General features: G+C 38.4%; 3 protein-coding genes across 4 annotated transcripts in view; 2 read left to right on the top strand and 1 right to left on the bottom strand.

The window, feature by feature from the left end:
- The first annotated feature begins 1,686 nt into the window (after nucleotides 1-1,686).
- Nucleotides 1,687-4,488, top strand: LOC111333102 (uncharacterized). Its single transcript, XM_022938619.2, has 6 exons — nucleotides 1,687-1,835; nucleotides 1,966-2,000; nucleotides 2,345-2,464; nucleotides 3,012-3,174; nucleotides 3,524-3,611; nucleotides 4,067-4,488. Exons 1-6 carry the CDS (start codon nucleotides 1,751-1,753, stop codon nucleotides 4,344-4,346), a joined length of 771 nt encoding a protein of 256 aa, XP_022794354.2. The 5' UTR covers nucleotides 1,687-1,750; the 3' UTR covers nucleotides 4,347-4,488.
- Nucleotides 4,489-4,873: 385 nt separating this feature from the next.
- LOC111333098 (mammalian ependymin-related protein 1) lies at nucleotides 4,874-10,415 on the bottom strand. Its single transcript, XM_022938616.2, has 6 exons — nucleotides 10,252-10,415; nucleotides 8,621-8,655; nucleotides 7,987-8,124; nucleotides 7,403-7,592; nucleotides 5,969-6,056; nucleotides 4,874-5,121 (listed from the first exon to the last, which is right to left on the bottom strand). Exons 1-6 carry the CDS (start codon nucleotides 10,316-10,318, stop codon nucleotides 5,058-5,060), a joined length of 582 nt encoding a protein of 193 aa, XP_022794351.1. The 5' UTR covers nucleotides 10,319-10,415; the 3' UTR covers nucleotides 4,874-5,057.
- A 1,916-nt stretch (nucleotides 10,416-12,331) lies between these two features.
- The window catches only part of LOC111333097 (transmembrane protein 62), a 14,304-nt gene continuing 3,238 nt past the window's right edge, over nucleotides 12,332-23,397 (top strand). The window contains exons 1-10 of one of the 2 annotated variants that reach the window (XM_088724485.1): nucleotides 12,332-12,562; nucleotides 13,760-13,871; nucleotides 14,471-14,608; nucleotides 15,503-15,548; nucleotides 16,599-16,758; nucleotides 17,602-17,720; nucleotides 18,211-18,333; nucleotides 18,993-19,148; nucleotides 19,653-19,815; nucleotides 23,067-23,177. In XM_088724485.1, the coding sequence (XP_088580611.1) occupies nucleotides 12,377-12,562; nucleotides 13,760-13,871; nucleotides 14,471-14,608; nucleotides 15,503-15,548; nucleotides 16,599-16,758; nucleotides 17,602-17,720; nucleotides 18,211-18,333; nucleotides 18,993-19,148; nucleotides 19,653-19,815; nucleotides 23,067-23,177 (1,314 nt within the window). In that variant the 5' untranslated portion in view covers nucleotides 12,332-12,376. The remainder of the gene's footprint in view (nucleotides 12,563-13,759; nucleotides 13,872-14,470; nucleotides 14,609-15,502; nucleotides 15,549-16,598; nucleotides 16,759-17,601; nucleotides 17,721-18,210; nucleotides 18,334-18,992; nucleotides 19,149-19,652; nucleotides 19,816-23,066; nucleotides 23,178-23,397) is intronic. The other variant, XM_022938615.2, reaches the window with a different exon arrangement.

Here is a 23,397-nt window from a genome sequence, read left to right as displayed (position 1 = left end):
TGGCTCCCACGGCTAACGCTTTAAATTTTGGCCTTTTTTTTCGGCTGATGGTTACTTTCCTTCCGTTGCGAATGCTGACAAGAAAAATTTTTGAGGTCAACTTTTTACGACTAACGGTTAAAATTGTCAATTTTTACACCTAACGGCTAAATCTTTTTGCGGTTTTATGGCTAATTTTTAACCTCTTTAAGACCCTGTATACCAACTGAGCCGCAAAGTGCCCTTTAGTGAGCTAGCTTGTATAAAAGACCCATATGTAATGTTCATTTCAAAGAGTAACACTTATTTTGAGGATAAAGCATACACGTTGATGAATAAATTTTCCTTCGAACACAAAGGATACGATATTTCCTGCCACGTGCGCGCTTGCCTCTTTAATATCCCAACAAAAAAGACTCAATTAATGACTCTACATTTCAAATACAAATTACATTTTCAAGATGCATCAGAGCACAAATAAATCTGGCAAATGGTAAAAAAAAAATCCGCATCCAGAGTTCCAATCTTTGTTCTGCATAGTGGTGACAACACAGGCAATTTATTTCTGTTTTGTCACTATGGAAACGAAAACAACCGCTCATTTTCAAGCTTGATGGTATTGAATTTGAGTCAATTGAGTCAAGTTCCTTTATCTAAGTTTAAGTTATTGTTTTATTTACTTCCTCTTTCTCACATGGTGTTCTACCAAAACTTAGCCTTATTGTTTTATTTTTTATCAGAAGTATTAATTTCCACGATGTCAGCAAAAAATATTATAGAAATAATTTGCTTTTGTGACGATGAATAATTGTTTTTGGACCGATGAGTTTTTGAGTAGGAATGTTTTCTTCTTGTATCAGTAAACCTTCAAAGGACAAACGTGTTTTGAACCTGCTTATTCACCCATTACCACCAATTTCTAATACGGACATGCTTCGCCTTTGTTCTCGAAAGGGACTCAATGTTTTTCCCATCACAGCGTGTTTCAGCTGTTTTTAAGGTAATGGCGAACTGAACCATGCATATCGAAGTTTAGAGTCAGCGCTAATTGCTGTAAACACTTTAACACATCTCGAATATACGAATAACAGTTGAATCGCAAGCAATTAATATTGTGCGTGATATCGAAATTGGGTTATATTCCAATTTGCCTACGTTGCACTTTATTGTTTAACAGAACAAAGGAAAAGTACTAAATTGTCCTTGGAATGTCCTTGGAAAAAATTAAAAAACAGAACGCCTGTACCCTCAGTGATAATAGTATGGTAATGGACAAGAATAACTAGAGGTTAATCAGCTACCAAGAAGCTAGCACAAACTTTTCAAAGGGAAGTAAAATATTTATTACGAGTTCCTGTTTATTTTACTATTTTATTGAAAAACTTTTGTTTTTTCTGAAAAACTTAACAAAAGGGGTAACTGTATATATGTTTGCCTGCAAACATATATATAATGGACGAGAATAACCAGAGGTTAATCAGCTACCATGAGGCAAGCACAAAGTTTTTAAAGGGAAGTAAAATATCTATTACGAGTTCCTGTTTATTTTACTCTTTTATATAAAAAAACTTTTGTTCTTCCTGAAAAACTTAACAAAAGGGTAACCATATATGTTTACGTGCACAATTAATTTTAAATTGCTCTAAGACGCCTCACCTCATTGTTGAGTTTTTTTTTTCCATTTACGCAGCTGAACATGTGCAGAAGAAAAAAATATATATAAAATGGCAAGAACACTTGATCAAAACCACAGTTGTAGAATCAGTCGAAGATGAAGGGCATTGTAGTGGTCTGTGTTCTTCTTGGCTTCTCTGTAGCAAATCCGAATCCAAGCAGGCGGTCTCTGTCATGTTCTGGTGAGAAAAAAAATCCTTCTTCTTCTTCTTCTTTTTTTGTCCTTCTTAATGCTTTATTTTGTACTAAAATTGTGACACGTACCTAAAGGTTAAATTTACCCTGTTTTGTTTTTCTCTTTTTTCTTTTCAGATTTTCCAAAGCAGTTATCGGGGAGGCTGTTCTTGGTATGCTTCATCGACTCATTTTCTTTTTACATAGGGAACTGAATTTATTGTAGCAATGGGCCTTGAAATATATCGTGTTATACAACAGAATCTTCTGAAGGATTTTCTGTTTCGTTACTAACTGAATATTTGTTAGGAGGCACTCATATTAAAAAAAAATTTTCGCATGTTTGTCTGTTGGACTGTTGGTCTGAACGTCTGTTCTTTATTTTTGTCTGTTCGACTGTTAAACTGTTTGTTCATGCTAGCAGTAGACACATGCAGTTATTGGGTGCCTATTTTTACGCTTATAGTAACAATAATCATCATCATCATTATCAGCGAGAATTTTTTTCTTTTTTTAGGTTGAGACGGATGAGTCAGGCTCAACTGAAACAAATAGCAAGGCATTCTCTGTAGATATGAGTCTTGGACGAATGCAGGTAGAGATGGGCGATGAAATTTTGATAAAGGACTATAGAGAGGTAATGAAACTTTCCCTTTTATGTTGAAAATATTCATGACACGCGTTAAATTGGATTTATGGAGCCTTTCGAAAGAGCGCCTGCGATTCCAATTTTATTAGCAGTGGCATCATAGTTTTTTGTCACTATTGAGCGATTTTTTCTTTACTAAGAAAACAGCATCAACAACATAGAAAGAACAATAACAACAAAAACAACACAACGGTCAATGGGTTCAAAAGGAAATATGGCAAGGAATCAATCATTATTAGGCGGAAAAAGCTAACTCGAGCGTCAAACGTACTCTGCAGTTAACAAAATCGTAATTGGTTTATGTTTCTCGTCTGGAAAATTGAAAAATGACACAAGTTTATGGCCAAATCCCTGAAAGTAGTAAACTTATATCAAAGTAGTCCTTTATGAATTGTGGCACTCAATTGGAAATAGCGACGTTATCATTTGAGTGAGACCTTATGATCTGAATCTTAGTAATGAATAAGCTAACAAATTGCATCTGTAATTCATTAAGATTTCTTTTTTTTTGCCTTCAAAACGAATTTCTCGATAGGGTAAGACTTATAAAATAAGTTCAGATGGATGCTATATTGACTCATTGGAGGAGAAAAGTTTTACTGAATTTCTGGAGGAGTTACCGCTGAACTTTGTCGCCACTGGTTCACTTGGATCGAAAGGAGCATCAGTTGTTGTTTATTCGTTTAAAGATGGTGAAGGTGAGAATTGGACCCACAGTAATGCTTGTTATAGACCACTAGCAGTGTGTACACTGTTTTTTTTTTCTGTCTTGGAAAACTCAATCTTTCGTTCAAACTAAATTTTACTAAGAATTCCTCGTCATCATTCAGACCAAGAGAAAGTAATGCCGCATTTTCTCTCATTCAAATGAATTGCATGCCAATATAAAATGATATTTCTTCATTTGCTTTTAAATATTTATGAGGTTGGTGCTGTAATTTTTGAAATATAGATATAAAAATAATTGTTTTAGTTTAAATCCCACTTTTTTGATTTTGTTTCTTAGTTTGTTTGTTTGTTGGTTTTTTTGTTGTTGTGAAAATGCAGAAGTAGGAGTGGTAACGCTAGAGTCTGGCAATCAATGTATCCCAGCAAGCTATGCTGTGAAGACAGAGTACTCCGCCATATCAGGAAGGTAAAGTTTGTCCAATAAACTCGCGGATTGTATATTATGCTTCTCTAGATTTTTAGTTTCGTTATACAGCGAACCGTAGAGGGTGACAAGAGCAGACAATGAAAAATCACCATTGTGTTACCTTTGTTTAACCATTTACACCGTAATAATATCAGTATGCATATTCTCCATACGGATATTCATACATAACCCACTGTACTCACCAGGAGAATTTGCTTAATAATCAAGTACTTCTTTAATTGATGATTATTTAACTCTAGTCACTCTTTGGGATTAAAGGGCTCTTTGGGATTAAAGGATTAACTTCTATTACCTTTTCCGAGGAAATATTTCGATTTTCAAGGGAGATCTTTATCACCAAGCAAAACACGCGTTTAAAACTTGAAAACTTCCGAGATAAAAAAAAAGCCTATCAGATTTCTAAATGTTCGTATGATTTCTTCTGATTTTTCCAGTTTTCTTGACTTGAAGACTACGCTTGATCCTGAGAAGTTGGTTATACCAGAAAAATGCAAGCAAGCAATCAGTGGCCGATCCGTTCCAGCGCTTTCACGGAATGCGCTGACTGACGCATTCAGTTTGTTTAACTCTCTAAGTGTTGCTGGTAAACGGGGATTCCCCTGGGTTCTCGGAAAGAAAAACGGAAGGAAAAGGGAATCACCCTGGATTCTCGGAAAGAAAAACGGAAGGAAAAGGGGATTTCCCTGGATCCTCGGGAAGGAAACCGGGCGTTAATGGGGCTGTCCCTGGATTAAACCAGGGAAGCTGACGAGTTATCGGGATTTCTGATCCAGGTTTCAACTGAGATTAGATGATAGGTCGTACGAAGGCTAATGTACAAGCTTAGTTCTTCATTAAAATTAATATCAGTGAAATAGCCTTGGCGTTCTGACTTACTAATTGAGTTATCCAACAGGTACAATTCAAACCTTTGGGGATAATTTCTCAAGTCAATTGTCTTAAAAAAAACTTGGTGGTTCATAGCCAATTTTCCTTTCACTGAATATTTACTTAGTGATGGGCTGGTACATAAAAACCGTCTTTCAGCACGTGAAATGTGAAAAACGTGAAATGCGAAGAACGTGAAATTCATTCGTTGATCATCGAGTTGTAATATAAAAGACGTGGAATGAAACGTGTCTCCCCTCCCCCATTCCCAACTCATGTCTCCTCGAACTTGACACCTCCGATTTTTAAACCTCTCGAGCTCGGAATGTCCAGGTCAAAGCTCTAGTCACCTAAGAAAGACGCAACTCATACACTATGCTTTTTGCGACAGCTGTTTATTAGACCATTGAAAATACACTTTAAATCAAGCTCCACACGGAGTTTTTCTTCCCGGCTTTCTGTGACCAGTGAAAAAGAAGCTTCTGATCTGGAACTGATTCCTACTTGGCAAATTCGTTACCACTGAAAAGCTGCGCATGCTCCATGAGTCGTCCACGGCTACTCACACTCTCTTGGAGGAACAAACCGTTCAGGGTCCACCCCAAGTTCCAGATCATAATAGCTGAAAAAGAAGAGAGAAAAAAAAAAAAACTTTTAAGAGACCAGTTATCTATCGCATGGTTGGAGGAGAAGATTGTAACAGAGTATAAAGGGGGAAACTTAAGAAAAAAAAATTGACCGCCCTAAGAATATAACAGAGTCTTATGGGGGAATAAGCTAAATTTTACCATGCTACCACCAAAATCTTCCGACCCCCCCCCCCCCCCACTCAACCACAGTAAATCATGACCAAGTGTTTTACATGGTGATGATAAAACTGCTCCTGAAATAATTCTTTTTATTCTTTAACCGTCACAACTGGTCTATGAAGTCATTCAGTTGGTCACTTGAGGTCAATAACAAGCGATGCACTCATCTTTACATTGTATGTTGAATTATTTAGGAGAAGAAATGGCCGTGGAGCTCACGCGCTGGACCCTGGATCGAAGGGTCTGGGTTTGAGACCCGGGTGACTGTATGTGACATGTACCCGCTATGCACTTGTACCAGGCCTCTCTTCACCGAAGAACATAAATGAATACCTGCGAACTGTCAGAGAAGCCTAACGAAATTTTGTGGGGTAACCTTGTGATGCACTGATTCAGAGGAGGAAATAACACATTACTCTTGCTCCTTTCATGCGCTAGAAACCAGAACAAGCTACAGCTGAATAGGCGACTTGTCTAAAATGCAGATTTAACATTTTTTTTTTCTCTAAGCAATCAGAGTGAATCCAATATTGTAGGTTTTTACTCTTTTTCGATCAAAGCTTTGTGGGACTGAAGAAGTCGCCAGTTCACCGGTTTGGGTGATATACAAAATCTTCACTTCTTTCTAACTCAGAGGATTAACAAACAAGACAAACCAACCCGATGTGCATGGTACCAGCTGTCTTGGTTTCAATATTTTGATGAACTGGAAGACATCCTTCTGTGGTAACCGTCAGAAAGAAACGATCTGAAAGTTAAAACACATTTACCAATGAATCACGACTGACTGGAGGGTCGGCATGTCTTGAATGCCTAGGAAGTTTATGCAAAAAATTTTGAACTTGTCTGAAATCAAGCTAAAACCTTTGATCAGGGTACTTGTATTCAAATTGATTTTTTACTCTACGAAGTTCGTTTATCAAACCTTATTTCTAAGTCATACTGTAATACAATGGATGTAAAGCGCTTAGAACGCATGCGAATAAGCGCTATATAAGTGTTATTATTATTATTAATATTATTATTATTATTACCGAAATAATCATATGTTAATTCCAAAAACATCTCAACTCAGTGACGTCCCAATATTACCCCCTTACCCTCCCCCCCGTAAGGTTTTGTAAAAGGTTCTTTGATAGCGGGCTTCCTACTACTTAGACTTCTTACACAAGTGATTCTTATCGCGCACATGGTATTACCTAGTAGGGAATTAAGTGAGAGGCAATGAATATATGAAGTTGATATATTTTTTGAACTGCGGTATTAGATACGTATGATGTGCGATCCTCGCAGTAGATAGCGCTATTTATGCAATAGCGAAAATCAGACCTGAAAAAAATCAGGCCTGTACGGGACTCGAACCACTGACCTCTGCGATACTAGTGCAGCGCTCTACCAATTGAGCTAACAAGCCAATTGGGAGCAGGCCGGTAAGTTGATTCGTAATAAACCCGTGAAAGTGTCTTGAATGCCTAGGAAACCCTTTCACGGGTTTATTACGAATCAACTTACCGGCCTGCTCCCAATTGGCTTGTTAGCTCAATTGGTAGAGCGCTGCACTAGTATCGCAGAGGTCAGTGGTTCGAGTCCCGTACAGGCCTGATTTTTTTTCAGGTCTGATTTTCGCTATTGCATAAATAGCGCTATCTACTGCGAGGATCGCACATCATACGTAAGGAATTAAGTGTCGATCACACACCCCCCACTCCCTTTTGTTCAAGATATCTTCTGAGTAAGACCGCCCTTATTTCTGTTCTAATTGGTGGTGTCACAATAGAATTGACTTGAGCCTCCCATAGGGCTCTGTGAATTTCTAACGACTCCCCTCATTGGAAATTAATTTTCTATGAGCCCCCCTTTCAGCTCTCTTGGAAACAACTGATCCCGCCTTCGTTCTTCCTGAAAACCGTATGATCCCACCAAAAATTTTCCAACTTCCCCCTCCCTCAGGCTACAAATTAGGATTGGTCCCTTAGTTTGACTATTCGTAAGGTTTAATCGATAAATATTTTTTTCTTTGAAACAATCGTTCCTTTGATATATTTTTTAAAGACATTTTAGAAACCCTGGATGTGACTTCGTACGAAATCTTACCTCCGTCAATTTCTCCCGTGAAAAACGCCACGTTTACTCCTGCACCTGGAAGCGCATTAGAGCCAATAGTGGCCTCTCCAATAGCTGTAGCATTGTCCGGTATTTTAAACTTGTGGAAAGGTTCGGATAATTTCTTCTTTTCACACTTGCCAGTCCTTTTGGTACTCAGCTCGATCTGGTACATGATTCCCTTTAAGAATACAAATGACGTGTCCGTTAGCACCAAAAAACTGCCATCTTGAAAGGCTTTTATTTGATTTCTTTGGTGAGAGCAGCGACACCCTTACTCACAATATAAATTGAGAGGACACATAACCATCTTACGTTTTTTTTTTTTTCAATAAAATGGCGGACTGACCTACAGAGAAAGGAAACTAAGACCATGTTTCGATCTCCCCCGCGGGATTGGAGCGTTACTCTTTTCCCTACACCCTCCCACCGTAAAATAACCGCAGGTTGGGGGAGGGGTCTCTCGGGCTGTTGCTGACATAAGTAATGTGATGCTGGATTGCATATTGCTCACTGAAAAGTGTGAACATAAGTAGGAGAACCTCTACTGGATTAAAGTGTTTTTGGTAACTTACTTCTTTAAACAAGATAATGTATTCGTAGAACTTTTTCTCTTTCTGATATATATCCACTTCTTCAACGATGTTAATCCTTTCATTAGGAGCATCGTACGATATTCTTGCGAACACAGCAAATTTCTTTTCAGGATCAATCTATTAAAAAAAAGAGAGAGAGAGAAGTAAAGTAATATCAAGACTTTTGATAGTAAGCCTTTCAAATTATCTGTTGTTTGGATAATTATCTAATCGAGGAGAGAAAATGAAAAACAGTAATTTCTTCTTAAATTGTACTGCAATTACCAGAAAATAAATTTACCATCTATTTCATCCATCAGCACAAAACCACGAGATGAAATATGCGGCTTACTTTATTGTCGCAAAGTTTAAGTAGAACCCAGATTCTCATTGGGAAAAAAAAAAAAAAAAAAAAAAAAAAAAAGAAAAAAAAATAGAAATAAAGAAGAAGAAGTCTCCCCAGTCTCCCCTGTCTCCCCTGTCAGTTTTGTACCCTTCCATTTAAATTTTGCCGGAGAAAAAAGCGAACCGGTCTTCGTGATGTAAGTTAATTTTCATCGTCTTAGTGGAAAGCATTTATGATGTAAAGAATATAGCGAGGAGACTGTTTACCCAAATCTGAACTGCGACTCACCGTCATTTGACGTCCATTCCACTCTGGAGGGGTCTCTGTAAACAGTCAAACGAGCAAATAATGAATGAGTTGCCAGTAATCGGATCCTTGTGTTTGGGCAAAGATTTTTGGGATCGCCACAGGGCAAACATCGCAGCCCGCTAGTAAGGACCAGTAAGAAATGTACGGCGAAAGGCAGTTTCGACGCCAAAAAAAAAAACAAAGCAAACATTTTGAAGAGAGATCATCGCTTTTTGGCCGCCTTTTTATCAGAATTTGTTTCGAGTCACGTTGATAAAAGGGAAGCGTAAGTTTTTGTTAGAACAACTACGAAATATGTAGTAAAATCGGCCGACAAACTTTTCCCTATGCGCAAGGTTTATTGTAAAACTGACATCCTTAACTCATTAAGTCTTATCATTTATATTTATGTATGTAGAGCCTGTCTTCTTCATAATAATGAAAAATAGACAACTTACGACGTCTGAAAATACTGACCTCCTCAAAGGAGAGAAGTTGTCGTCAGTGTGATGGAAATGTTTTTTAACCGAGCTGTTGCTCTTTGAAACGATGGAATAAGCGTTAAAAAACATGAGGTAACCCCTGGGTCAAGTGATTGCACGACGTGATAAAAGACAAGCAATGGCGAGTGGGGTAGTGGTAGTTAATGTGTGAGTGAGTACATGTAGGTGGGCAAATTGGTTCTGCCCTTTTCTGTGAATGTGTTATTATGCGCAAAATAGATCCACAAATTCAATGAGTTTGAAATATGTGTCCAAAGCGGCGATGTAAAAAAGATTAGCATGAAAGTTAGCTAAGTTGTTTTTGTAAAATGGTTACGTTGAATGACGCCACGTCGGAGATCGGGAAAGCAGTCAACATAGAAATGGAAAGGCTCTTCTTACAACCTCGTTCTGGGAACGAGGCTGGCGTGATTATTTATGGGAACTCGCCGAAAGAAATTTAAGTAGCCTGTTTTGAAAAGTGCCCTGCGGGGCATCCAACAGTGATGAAATATTGCACCACAGTCGTATCTCTTTCATGAATTATCCAGAACAGTTTTCCGAATCGAAGAGACAATCTAATTACGCGCAGGGGCAAATCTCACGAAAACCAATCGTGCGTTCTAGAGTTCCATGAAATATTCTGATGGACTGTAGTTCTGATAAACAGCAAATGGCTTTTCGATCTGCCTTACGCTTCAAAAACATTCTGCAAAGCTTGCAGGAGCATGCTTCATTGTCAATCGTGTTACGTAATATATGGTTAAATTGTGTCCCTCTTGTCAAGCTCTAATTCTTTCATAGTCTTTCTTTACAACCCACTAACCTGTAGTTGTAAATGCCGCTAAAACTGCGAGGAAAAGATTCTGCGTTGCAGCTCTGGTGTTCCTTTTGCGTTAAGAACCAATTACTTCTACTCATAATTTATGGAGGCTAAGGGGAGGATTAGTTTCGATCGAAGGTCTCACGATACCAACTGCGGCATTCCTATTTGGGTTGAAACCAACGCTTTGGAAATCAAGTGAGCGCTTTGAATCAATAGATGCGTGTAAACTACTCGTATATGAGAAAAACACGACCAGTTCAGCACTGATTGATGCACAAACAATATGGAAGAAACAAAAAATTAAATAAAAGTTAAAAACAAACCACATGGTACAGGTCTCTGGGCATTGACAAGAGCCACAAGGAGCAACGAAGCAAGAACGGCTAGCATTTTGGTCTCGATTCTGATGAAGAGTAAACGATGCGCACGAAATCCACGGTCCTGTTGTTGCCTTGTACTGCTTTGCACTGTGAGTATCACGCATAAGTCAGGGGATTTTGTATCGAGCCAAAACACGTGCTCAAGAATAGAAACTAATATCAGGTGACAGGAAAAAAAAAAACAAAAAACAACAAAAAAAAAAAAAAAAAAAAACCAAACGGCCACCGAAACAAATTCGCAGCTCGGGCAAACATATGGGAGTGGAGATTAAGCTGAGTAAAGCACAACATTGGCAATCGTTATTCGGGGAAATTTTAGAATGATAGATGGATGCATTTGTAGTAAAAAAGCAAATCAACAAGTGCGTTTAGGAGATTAGGTTGATAATCCTTAAATCCTTTCATTCGGACTAAAGCATTCATTAAGACTGCTGCTATTAGTCTGTTTGTTCGCGGTCGGCTACTTGTACCTCGAAGCTTGAGGAGGCAGGTCCACGATAAAAACGTGCATTGAAGGGGCAGACTGTAAAGATGTTTGCACCTCCTCGCGCTTAGCCTGCAGAATCGAATAGAGGCAAGCGCCAGGCGTGCGCGAAATACCCCAGTCTTCGCGCGTGACAAACGCAAAAAAAATTTCGCTGGCTCTGCAGGCTATCTCGCACTTGGTTGATTCGAGGACCAGCTTGCAGAACAGTTGCAAAGTTTTCGTTTCGCAGTAGAGCAGCGGCAAACGAGGGGCGGTGGGGGGGGGGGGGGAGGCCGGTTTGTTAAGCAGGCTCTGTTTATGCGTGATACGAAACTCCTGTGTAGTTCTTAGGGCCATGTCGGTGACCAACTCGTTTGTGGTTGTGATCGTTACCGCAAGGATCATATCTCAAAATCGAACATGCCGTATATTTCCTTGAACTAGGGTAATGTGCACAACTGATTCAGAGAAAGATAAGGGAGGTTTCGAGCAAAATAAATGAGGTGCAGGGGCGGGTGATGGTAAAAAAATTCTAAATTGTAAACTGATCCCTCCTTCACGAAACGATACTGACCGCGACGCTAACCTGCTGAGACATCTGTCATCACATTCATTACTTGAAGATGTGCTGTGTCACCGACCAAAGTTCACTTTTAGGGATCTTTCGTCGAGGGGTAAGAAATAAACGAAAAGAAAAGGGTTGTGATGGGCCTTACACTGATACTAATAGATTACTAAGTCATGAATATTACAACAAAACAGATAGAAAAACAAACAAACAAACAAGGAATCAAAAGGAAAAAGAATTAAAGCTGAGCAAAGTAAAAAAGGAGAGAACGTTTTATACTGATGCATGAAATAAACGACATATATTTGACCGGCGGCGTGAGAGAATCATCTCATGTTCTCTGTGGACGACAAGAATCGAATTTAAAAATGCAGCAAGGAAAGATAATTTGTCGATGACAGTGCAATAATCATGTCTCGTGTTACCCTATCCATCCTCGGACACCCAGGATCTGTGGGCACGATTTCAAGTTAGGGCATGAATAACCCCTGGGGACATTGTTTTACAAGAATAGTTCCAAACGGTCGCAGTCGTTCTGCCATCTGATTGGTGCCAGAAAATTTGTGTGTTTTTCTGCCCAATCAGAATGAAGTGTGCTTTGGAGTCCTTTCTTTTGTTATAACACGGACAAATACTAATTGCTCAGTTGCTCGCTGTTTGTTTGGGCCGTGCGACGGAGATTTGCTTGAGAGAACGGCCATGAAGGAGAATTTAGAATATAGAATCTCACGGTAATTGGGGTAGCAATTGATATACCTAAAAGTGTTCGTGATCTGCAACTAACTCAATTTTTCTTGTTTTTTTTTTTGAGGGCTCGAAGTTATGCATTCAAAGCGTGAATCTGCTTTCTCTAAGCCTTTCTTTACAACACCATTTCTCTTCCCAAGGACCTTTCCGCCCCCAACCCTCCTGTAACGCATATCTGTTATTACGTAAAATTATTCCGTAATCGAATATTTTGACTTCCGGTCATGTGCACAACCTGAAAAACCGGAAATGAGTTGTACCTTTGAACGAGGCTTCAGTTTAAAAACATGGTTGTTTGTAGTAAAGGCTGTCTATCGCTGATCATCCTCACAGTTATTTTGTGTTCGTCATGGTTTGTTGCTGTACTACTGGACTATTATACAGGGCACGGCCAACCGCTCAAGCAACACAGAAATACAAATTCAGCTCCATTTCCGAGCGACAAGATGGAGAATATTTTCTGGTTCGTTCAGGTCGGTATACAGTAAGCTGAACGTAATTTGTGTTTGTATCACATGATGAGAACTGTTTCCGGACCGGCTTTTAGAAGAAAAAAATGCATGGCAAGGATTCCGTATAACCCCATACTTGATTATGCATTCAATTTAACAATTGGTTCATGCTTTAGCGTGCACTATCGAGTTATGGAGCACGCGGGAAGTTTTGAGAGCACGAAAGAAGCGTAAGAGTTGCCCGAGGCGATAGCCGAGGGCAACTCTAGCTTCTTGAGTGCTCTCCAAACTTCCCACGTGCTCCATAACTCGATAGTGCACAGCTGAAAGCATGAACCAATTGTTTTAGAACATAGCCGGTGGAATTGTGCATCAAATGCGACGCGAAAAACGGACAACAATATCAGTTGAGGCGAATCGTGACGGCGCTGATGCCAAGTCTCCTTTTCCTTTGTTTTTCTCTTTTTCTGCCTCATTTAAGAATGAGGAAAAGGTCGAAACCATGGGAAAAGGTCGAAACATTGTCTTCGTTTTCGGACTAGCAGGCCGAGTTTCTGTTTGTATCCATTATTGTCGCGAAATGTATTATTTTTCCCCGCACTAGCAATGGCCGCTCGCCCGAAAAAAAAATTTCTGGCGAAGTCGGATTTGCTGACGCTATCAGCGTGCACTATCGGGATTTTGAGCACGCTTACGTATAATGAATTAGATTGCGCGACTCTGCTAGCTATGTTCTAAAAAACAACAGATTTCCTCTGGGACTACGGCTTTGTTTTTTATAGGTATGGGGTTGTACGGAAATCTTTCCATATATGGATCGTGATTGGGGTTTCTGTAGGCTGATTTCAAACTGTTGCTTTTTAGCTTTTCTTTTTTATCCTCTCGATTTAAACCAGTGTTATCTAGAAACTGCATTTACATGTAGATTCATTTTATTTTGTCGAATTGTCGAATGATTGGTAAATGGTTAAGTATGTCCAGTTCAATATGACGGCTGGCTGTACTTATCATTTAACTTCTTTAAAACTGTAAATCGTACTTAATATATTAACCAAACAAATTGCCCTTATTTAGTGCTATTTCCATCCTAAAAGTATTTTTTCTGTTGGTTTTATTGTTGTCATTTTTCCTGTACAGTAGGTGGTACACTTACCTTGATATAAAATATGACTGCACTAAATTTACATTCCTTGTATAATTATGTCTCTTTCATAACAGATCTCTGACATTCACATAAGCAAATACCGGGATAATCAAAGAATAAAGGATTTGAAGAAATTTTGCTATGAAAATATAAATGTGATCAAGCCGGTTACTGTCCTGGCCACAGGTACGTTTGATTCTGAGGTTTTACATTGTAGCTGGCTCTGATGTCCTGTTCATGTTGAAGATTAGGGTAGGTATAACCACTTATAATCCATTAAACATTTTGCTTGCGTGTGATTGGTATCATGTGGCAAAATATACCCCACTAAAACTGGGGAGTGTATATCCGGTGGTATACCCCAAGTGATATTTGCAAATTTTCAAACCTTATGTCTATTATGATTGCATGGTCTTTGTTTACAATTTAACTCAAGTTTTGCATTTGTTGCAGAAAAAGGGAAAGTTTTCCTTAACCTTTGCTCTTGCAAAACTGTTTGGTTTTAATGGAACAGAATGATGATGTCCTTGCAGGACAAATATCAGTGCATAATTTTGTGCCTGATTGTATCCTATTTTTTATGTTATCAGCTTTCTAACCCAAACATTCATGCTTAAAGGAATAGACAATGAAATTGTTGTCATTTTTGTTATTGTTTGAAATTCCCTATGGTTACTAAATTAATTTCAATCACAAGAACTTATTCAATCTCATGTAAGAAATTGAGTGACATTGCAAAATTTAGTTCCAAAGACATATCTTCTTCATTTTGTGAACTTTACAAGGTGACTTGACAGATGCAAAAGATGTCCACAAACTTGGCTCGAAACAGTATAAAGAAGAGTGGGAAGAGTACTATAATGTGCTAAAGGAAACAAAAGTTGAAGACAGGACTAAATGGTTAGACTTGAGAGGAAACCATGGTAAGAAGCTTTAATTTATGAAATGAGTTTTCTTAGGACTTAACAGTTGTTAATTATTTCACTCCCAAGATATTTCATTATATCTCCTTACTGTCTACAGTCCTATATTTCTCCTAGAATTGCATTATTGAATAAAATCTTGCATTCTGATTGGTTACTAAAGAGAAGTAATTTGCAAGGAGTTGTGATTTGGAAACAAGGCTAAGTGAGATTGTTTCTCTGAGCCATCTCTTGTTTTGCACTCAGGATAAAAGTAATATTACTGCTCTGTTCTTCTTTTTCAATTTTTATCCAATTATACTTTTCAAGGAAAATCCATTACTTGACTTGTGAATTCTGCATCAAATTTCACTTGAAATCTGATATTGCACTGTCTCATTATTTGGTGATTTGTACAATTTCAGTTTTCGCATGCAATTAGATGCAGAATTCCTTAGTCAAGTAATGAATTTTCTTAGTTATCAATTTTCAGAAATTAATGTTGGATCAATGAATAATTCCTTAGTTCACTTGATATTTTTCGCTCTTCTCATCACATGTCTACTTGATATTGTATGGAAATTGTGAAGAGAAATTATGTCTTGGTCGTTACTGGGAGTGATGAAGGGGTACACGAATATCAAGTTTAAACTAAACATCTGTGAACCATTACTTTTAAATTTTCTCCTTAGTTTCAGTTTTGTAATGTTAGGCCCATACACTGTAAGAAACAAATTTTGAAATGAGAGAGCCTAAGGGCTGTGGAGACGGTGGTGTAGTAGTTGTAGGTAGCCAGAGGGGGGGAGGGGAGGGGTGCAAAGTCATCCATTCCTAAGTCTACTGGTGTACATGGATCAAAATTGTGTGGGTGAAGCTTTTGTATTTGAGCCGATTGTTTTTTTTTCGCTTTTACAGATACATTCAGTGTTCCCTCATATACAAGCAAAGAGAACTTCTTCAAGTAAGCATGCTTGAATAGTTGAAAAGAGATATATGCCTTTTTATACCCCACTAAAACTGGGGAGTATTGGGTGGTATACCCCAAGTGATATTGCAGGATTGGGCTAAATTTTGAATAATTTGGATATATTAACAAAGTTGAAATGGTAAATTGGCCGCTGTAATGATTACAAAAGCTGACGTTTTGAGCGTTAGCCCTTTGTTGCTCCGACGAAGGGCTAACGCTCGAAACGTCAGCTTTTATAATCATTACGGTGGCCAATTTACCATTTCAACTTTGTTGATATATCCAAATTATTTCGTTACTTCCACCGACGCAGCCCCCAACAGTTTCTTTCGAAACTATCAGCCTTTATGAATTTTGAATAGACTGGGACTGCATGTGAAATTAATGGAAATGAATTGCTAAGTATGTTTTGTGACTAAATCAATGGGTTTGTGTACTAATGTGTTTGTATTTGCTGTGATATCCAATTGCTGCATTATTTTGTGCTTTTTTAGCACAATCGTCAAATTTTAGGATGCATCATTGATCAATGATGAAGTGAGAAAGAAAATCATTACTTGCAGATTTCGAAGTGGACTTTCACAGGGAGGTGAAAGGGCAGAAGTTTTGAGCTACCTGAATTCACCCTATAATTTAAACATGTGTTTACCGTGTATCATTTGAGTTGAATATCGTCATTAGTTGAAGGTTGCATGGAAAAAAGTCAACTGAAGGTGGCTGCAGATAGACTGCTGGATTTTCCTTTCAAGTTGTCTTTCAATCCCATTAGAAATAACTTCTGTTAACAGTGCATTCAAAGGTTTTTTAAGAGTTTTAATTCCATTCACTACCTTGTAGCTTTTACATCATAACATTAATATAATTTATGTTCCCCGTACTGTTGTCTATACATTTTCCATGGTATTCACAAGGAAATTTTCAAGAACAATCAGGCTTTAATCAGAGATTCAGGGGTGATGTTGTACAGAGAAGTTAGAAGCTTCATGTAGTTGCTCCTTGGGGGTACCGTAAAGGGTTAATTTTGTCCCATTGGAATTCTTTCAGAGATTATTCATCCAGTGGCCCAGATAGAGAAAGAGGTACCATGATGCCATACCAGTTTGTATATAGTACCAAGTTCGGTTCTTATGCATTTAATGGTATTGATATGAACCCAAATCCGGGTCCAAGGAGACCTTTTAATTTCTTTGGTCATGTGGAGCAGGTATGAGAGAAATTGACACAATGTACAACTGATGATCATTCGAAAGTACAGGGCCAGGTTGTTCAAAGCTGGATTAAGGTAACCCAGGGTAAAGGTGAAATCTGGTATCAGATCTTTGAGCTTTAAAGAAGATTAAGTAAAATTCTTTTTGCCTACAATTTGATGATTGGATACTCTAAAAGGGACAGTGAAAATTATCCCAAAAGGCCTTTGAACTAAGGAATGAAAAAATCTGGATTAAAATTTAACCCTGGGTTAATAGTAACCTGCATTTGAAGAACTGGGCCCAGATGTGTAGTAGAGCTATTAACCAGGTAGTGTAAATTAAATCGGTTCTATAGCCTCATTATGAAAAGTAGAAGAAGGATGATGTGTTCTTGCAAATTGAAGAAAAAAAGTCTACTCTATACAAGTGCAGCCTCTTGCCAATGATTTTCAATCTGCTTGAGTGAGTGAATGAAAAACATTTAGCTTTCATTAATAAGGCAATACTGCAGTTATTAACAGCTAGTTCATGTTTTAGCGAGTGTTCATGGAGATATGACGCAGGCACAAAGTACTGAATAGATGGGTGATATATCGTGTATTAGCCTGCTAGGAGGCCCTCATTGTTAGAGCTTCTTGGTCCTTTAGAAAAGATAAGGCCTTGAGTGACACAAACCAATGATAGGTCTGCAAGACTTGGGTTCTAGAGCTGATAAATAGTGCAACACTCTTTGCAAACCTGTCCCTGACTTGTCTCAAATTTTCCTGAGGGTAAAGAAATGTATGTCCTGCAACCTTCATAATGAGGCTTGCTTGTAGGCTAATCATACTGTGCATCGTATGATTTTTTTCTTACAGGAACGCATTAGTGCAATGGAGAGGTTAGCTGCTGCTAGCAAATCGTTTAATATGACAGTTTGGTTTGGACACCATCCTTTTTCAGTCACAACAACTCCTTCTGTTCGAAGGATTTTAAGGTGAGTGGCTAATTAGACAATATGTACATCTTTCAGGTGGTTTTGTACAAAGATGCTTCTCCACAAATTATGTAATATTTAAGGCTTCTATCTGTGAGTACTTCCAGCTGCAAAATAAATTATGGTATCTTTCCTGTCCACTTCTTTTCTCAGGAAACCCCCATTTTGGTGACTGTTCAGAAATGACAGGCAAATTACAAACTGATGTGTTGATAAAAATTATTACAAATAGCACACTTCTCGATGCCCAGATTGCTGGAAGTTAAATTTTCAAGCTTCTAGAGTTTCAAATTTTTTTGTGGGGGAGAAATGGTCCCTTTCCTGCACAAAGCCACTTACTGTACACCATCACCAGCTTCTTCTGGAAATAGCTACTGATTAGAAATGAAACTCCCTGAGATGAAAAAAGCTGTCACAGAAAACAGATTTTTTTCGTTGTGGAATGTTATTCGTGATGCTGTACCTCTGGGCATGTGTGAATCCATTTCAGGACTGGGGGAGTTTACTTGTGTGGTCATCTTCACACTCTGCTGGAAACTTTTCCCAAGATGCATGCTTTTCACACAGATGGTCACATTGAGCTGGAACTCGGGGACTGGCTTGACACCAGAAAGTAAGTTAGACTGGCATAGAAAAACTGAGGAAGGAAAAGGGTGGGGTGAGATGATGACTATTTGGTTATCAGGTAGAAGTTGTTTCTTGATCAAAAATCAAATTCTCGTTGCCAATTTACAAGCACATGTGTAGCGGCTCTAGGGAAGAAATACCAATCAGATTGTGGAATTTAAAGGGTTACAGGCTTAAAAAAAAAACCAAAACAAAACAAAAGAAGCAAAAAAACGAAGAACTAAGCTTTCAGACAAATGTCTGTTTTAACATGTTACTATTACTCAGGCCTGAAAAAAAAAAAAAAAAAAAAAAAAAAAAAAAAAAAAACCAAAGGATTAAGCTATCAGCCTACAGTGTAATATCTGTTAACTGTTTTCTCTGGTCTGGAAAAATCGTTGAACAAAACCGCTAGGTTAGTCGCTACCTTAACCTACCTATTTACCCCTCAGAGTGACTAGTATCTAATTTCTCCCTTTAATATCACTCCTGAATCACACATTAAGGTCACAAGAATAGAGAAATTATCACTAACAAAAGCCGCTCTTTTTTGTTAAACAAATACTCCTTGTCAGCAGCTTGGGAAATTGTACAGAGAATAGTATGGAGAATATGTATGCTGATGTACAAGGGAGTACAGCCTTTCTTCACTCTCTTCAATTTCAGTTACAGGGTAATGGCTATAGATCATGACATTTTCTCCTTTGTTGATGTTCGTCTGAACAAGTGGCCTGTTGTACTCATAACCAATCCAAAAGATGCGCATTACATTATGCCATCCCATGAACCTCTTGGAAGAATAAGAAAGTCTACTCACATAAGGTATTATTTTTACACAAGCATTAATTTTTATTTATTTCGAAATTTTAAATAAACTAAATTTCATTTGACCTGCGGATGGAGATTAACTTGCAAAGAAACGATCCTCGCAGGTGGATAAGCAATTGCAGAATAAAACTGCGTGGAAAAATTCAGACATCTACTGGATTTGAACCGGTGCCCCCCGATTTTAACGATGTTACGATTCTCCCGCAAATAAGTGACATAATAGGGGTTGTTTCCGAAAAGTTGTGAGAGGAATCTTTGAAGCGGAGAATGATAACAGTGTGGTTGAATCTAACGGTAAGATTATCAACCAGAAACTACAGTTGAAGAATAGGAGAATCGTAGAATCGGAAGATTCATAAAATCAGCGAAAAAAGTTCGAACAAGTAGTTAACGTACTGTAGCAATGGCCTTAATTTTAGTTCAACATGGTTCTAGTCAGAACTTCTCTTCAAAAACTTCACTCACCCATGATGAGATATACGATGTTTTATTTGACAGGTTTTTGGCTTTCTCTCCTGTACCTATCGTATCTGCCACTGTTGAAATTGATGGGAAACCCCTCAGCTTACAAGTTACTCACGTTAAAGGAGCATTGTACGCTTGCCGCTGGGATCCTGAGGACTTTTCATCTGGTATTCATTCCATCACTGTGAGAGTTCAAGTAAGGAAACAAACTCGCAAATTCTCAATTTACTGAGATGAAAATCTAGCTCCGGTTGTTCGAAGGATGGATAACGCTATCCACTAGATAAATTTATATCCGGTGGATAGCGCAGTTCATATTCTTAACATTTAACCGCTGGATTACGATTTAACCGTTGGATGGCGTTTATCTGCCCTATGAACAACTGTAGCCCGGTTTTTTCCTGCGCAAAATTTCGATAACATCTTTGCTTTCTCTCTGATTCGCACTATTTAAATATTTTCATTATTGTTTGCAACGGGGAACCCCCCAACTTTCATTTTCGATTATAATTGTAGCTTTTTTTTAATAATAATTCACAATGCTAATCCAGTCCATCTTCTAGGCATATTTTTGTTTTCGAAAAACTTCAACTCGCCGAAAGTAAGATGTTTGTCTGAAAAGAAAGGATTGAAAAGCTTCCAGAATGAAATTTCCTTAGATGGAACAAAAGTAACTTAGGAAATAGTAACTGTGACACGGCCATTACGGAAGTAAAATATGGAGTAGATCAAAACAACAGACGATATTATGACCAACCACAAAAATACAGTGATCAATAAGATATACATGTAAGCAAGTCCAACTAAGGTTTCTTAGGATAAAATTTAAAACCGTCGTCTTTTTTATTTCTTTATCAAGGGGAAATTTTATCTTACCTTGTATGTGCCATCCTAATGTAAGGAGCGCATGCGTTGATGGGGGCAGTTCCTGTTGATCGTTGTTAAATGCTCCCATATGGAACCAATTGTTAACTTAGATCATTGTATATAGCTGAATTGATACTACCATAAATTGAGGTCCGGACTTGGCGAGGGTTATCCCAAATTGATAGCTACCCCCCTCTCCGCTCATCGACCTCATCTTTTACGATCATTACTTAGTTCTTATTAACCGAGCGGGAGGTCTATATGGGAGAATCTTGACCTCGTTCGCTGGTACAGACCTCACTGCGTTCGGTCTGTACTGGCGACCTCGGTGAAGATTCTCCCATAGAGACCGTCCTAGCTCGGTTAATAAGATGTTTATTATATGGCTGTGTCTTTTATGCCAATTTTTTATATTCTTTGTACCTTTTTTTTTTTCAAGACCGTTCTAGATGCCGGTAGATGGAAAATCTAGACCGCTTTCAATATTGATTTCAGCCAATCAAATTCGTAAATTCGGTAGTTCCCAGTCCTTATGAGACACAGCCATATAAAAATAATTTTTAGAAGTTTAGTAGAGAAGAAGGTCTTACAAGACCAAACTCCAGAATTGAATAGGCCAGTTTACAGTTGTGTACTTGGTGGCCAAGCCTTTGATTTGGAGTGAGGCTGAAGGTGGCCTTGTTGTGATTGAGATCAGTATCTCGTCAGCATAATAACAAAGTTATTTACATTTGAAAAGCAGCAAGGTTTGTATCATAACAAGGTCACCCTTTGCCTCACTTCTGTTCAAAGATTTGGCAACCGAGCACGCAACTGTAAAATGGACCGCTATTGTACGCGAGCTGTAAAGAGCACATATAGTGTGCCTAACTTAATTTAGTCAGCGGTATCATGGAAAAATGTCGGTCTGAGGTAACGAAGACTACGCTATGAATTAATAGACAGAATTTCATGAGTTGAGAAATCGATCAAGTCCAATCCTGGGTTACTGCTAATTACGCACAGAAAGTTTATGTTGTCATGCCATTTGATTCCGGTTCAAGGTCCAGAATGATCTTATTGAATACACAAGCGTGTTCGAACAGATGGTGTTGTAGTTTTAGTCAACAACAGAGCGAAAAGAGCTAACAACTGAACCAAGTATCCTCCTTGTCTCGACCATTGAAAATCACTTTACAGTTCCATCTTTTCCCTCTCTTACCGTTTATCGAACCCGAACGAATTCGCATTACCTAGTACATGGAAAGGGTAAACCCCAATTTTCATTTTCGTTGTATTGTAACAGTTGCATTTTTAATTGTACAGAACAATAATCTCGTTCATCTTCTCGGCGCATTTGGTGTTATGAAAACTTCAACCCGTCGAAAGTAGTTTTTAGAGAGAAACGATCGAAAAGCTTCGGAATTATTTTTCTTAAGAAGGAAAATTGTAACTATTGACCGTGACGAAAGTCATTACGGAAGTAAAAAAAAATGTGTATCAAAACACAGACGATATTCTGACCAACCCAGAATTACAGCGGCCAATTTAGGTGTATCTTAGTCCAGTTGAATTGAAGATAAGATATGAAAGTCACGTCGCCATGATTTCTTTACCAGAAAGAGCTTTTGTCTTGCCTTGTCTGTCTCATCGCAATTCATAGAGCGCATGCGTCAACAGGAATAGTTCTTATCGATCGATCTTAAATGCTCCCATATGAAACACATTGTTAACTGTGATCATTATATATATGTGAATCAATACCCTGACTATGTTGAGGTCCGGACTTGGCGAGGGTTATCTCAAAGCGATATTCACACCCCTCTCCGCTCATCGACCTCGTTTTTTGCTCTTAATGCTTAAATGTAAGAAGTTTAGTGGAATCTGTTGTCTTTGAGAATCAAGAATTCCGAAGCAAACTGCGCGGTAGCTATAAAGAACACTATAGAGGTTTTCAATTGCCATATACAGTGCTCACCAAGCTAATCAGTATCACGGGAAAATGTCAGTCTAGGGTGACGAAGACAACGCTATGAATTAATTGGTAAAGTTAGAGGTTGTCGAAAATCGACTAAAGTCTGATCCTTGGTTAATTACATATAGAAACTAGACGTTGTCTTGTCATTTGAATCCGGCTGATGGTCCAGAATGATGTTAGTTGCGTGTGTAGTTGTTGAGAAGAATACACAATCGTTTTCAAGCAGACTGCATTGTAGTTTTATCCAATTACAGAGAAAGGAGGGCCAAGGAGTTAACCGAGTATTCTCCGTGTCTAGCGGACAATCCCTGCGGTATATATGGACGATATATTTTTTATGATTAACAATTATGTACTGAAGTGAAGATAAATATCCAACACTTTCACCAACACTGAGGTGAATCATGGTTTTGGTTTATACCACACAGAAACCAAAACTTAAGTTTATTCCTGTCAACATACCGAAGAATCGCCGGAAATGAAAATCTTGACGCGAGATCTTGTTTCTTCGGCTGCTCGGAGGTGAATAGCACTTGCTAACTACTTCCAAACTAGCCAATCAGCGCACAGAAAAATCTCTTTTCACCTGTTTGGTATATACTAATTAATTTCTTAACTTTCAGGATTCTGATGGCCGATCAAGTGAGAGGAAGCAGCTTTTCTCAGTGGATGGATCCCGTCCAACACTGGATCTTATCCCAGCATTTCTTCTGTTGACTGACTTTGTTACTTTGGTAAGTACTGGAAACTAAGGAATACTCGAAAGGTCAGCTTTGAAACTTTTAACTTAGTTTAGTTTAGTTTAATTCATTCGCCACAGGAATGGCAGGAGAAAGGAACAGAACTTTCGTTCCAATTGACACCTAACCCCTTTTTTACCCACCCATCCCACCCCGGGGAGGACATCCATCATACAGTAATCTCGTGTGTGGGAAATTAACGTCTCCTGCCCCA

The sequence above is a fragment of the Stylophora pistillata genome, chromosome 6 (assembly GCF_964205215.1).
Source record: "Stylophora pistillata chromosome 6, jaStyPist1.2, whole genome shotgun sequence".
In the NCBI taxonomy this organism is placed as follows: Eukaryota; Metazoa; Cnidaria; class Anthozoa; order Scleractinia; family Pocilloporidae; genus Stylophora; species Stylophora pistillata.
Note: the sequence above shows the minus strand (reverse complement) of the source record. Positions and strands in the feature narration are given on the sequence as shown.

Excerpts from the sequence above, each read along its gene's own strand:
- LOC111333102 (XM_022938619.2), top strand. The coding sequence starts at position 1,751 with ATGAAGGGCATTGTAGTGGTCTGTGTTCTTCTTGGCTTCTCTGTAGCA. Across the intron at positions 2,001-2,344 it reads TATCGGGGAGGCTGTTCTTG|GTTGAGACGGATGAGTCAGG; the intron begins GTATGCTTCATC and ends TTCTTTTTTTAG. Across the intron at positions 3,612-4,066 it reads TACTCCGCCATATCAGGAAG|TTTTCTTGACTTGAAGACTA; the intron begins GTAAAGTTTGTC and ends TGATTTTTCCAG.
- LOC111333098 (XM_022938616.2), bottom strand. The coding sequence starts at position 10,318 with ATGCTAGCCGTTCTTGCTTCGTTGCTCCTTGTGGCTCTTGTCAATGCC. Across the intron at positions 8,656-10,251 it reads CCAGAGACCTGTACCATGTG|AGACCCCTCCAGAGTGGAAT; the intron begins GTTTGTTTTTAA and ends GACTGTTTACAG. Across the intron at positions 8,125-8,620 it reads GGAATGGACGTCAAATGACG|ATTGATCCTGAAAAGAAATT; the intron begins GTGAGTCGCAGT and ends TTTTTTTAATAG.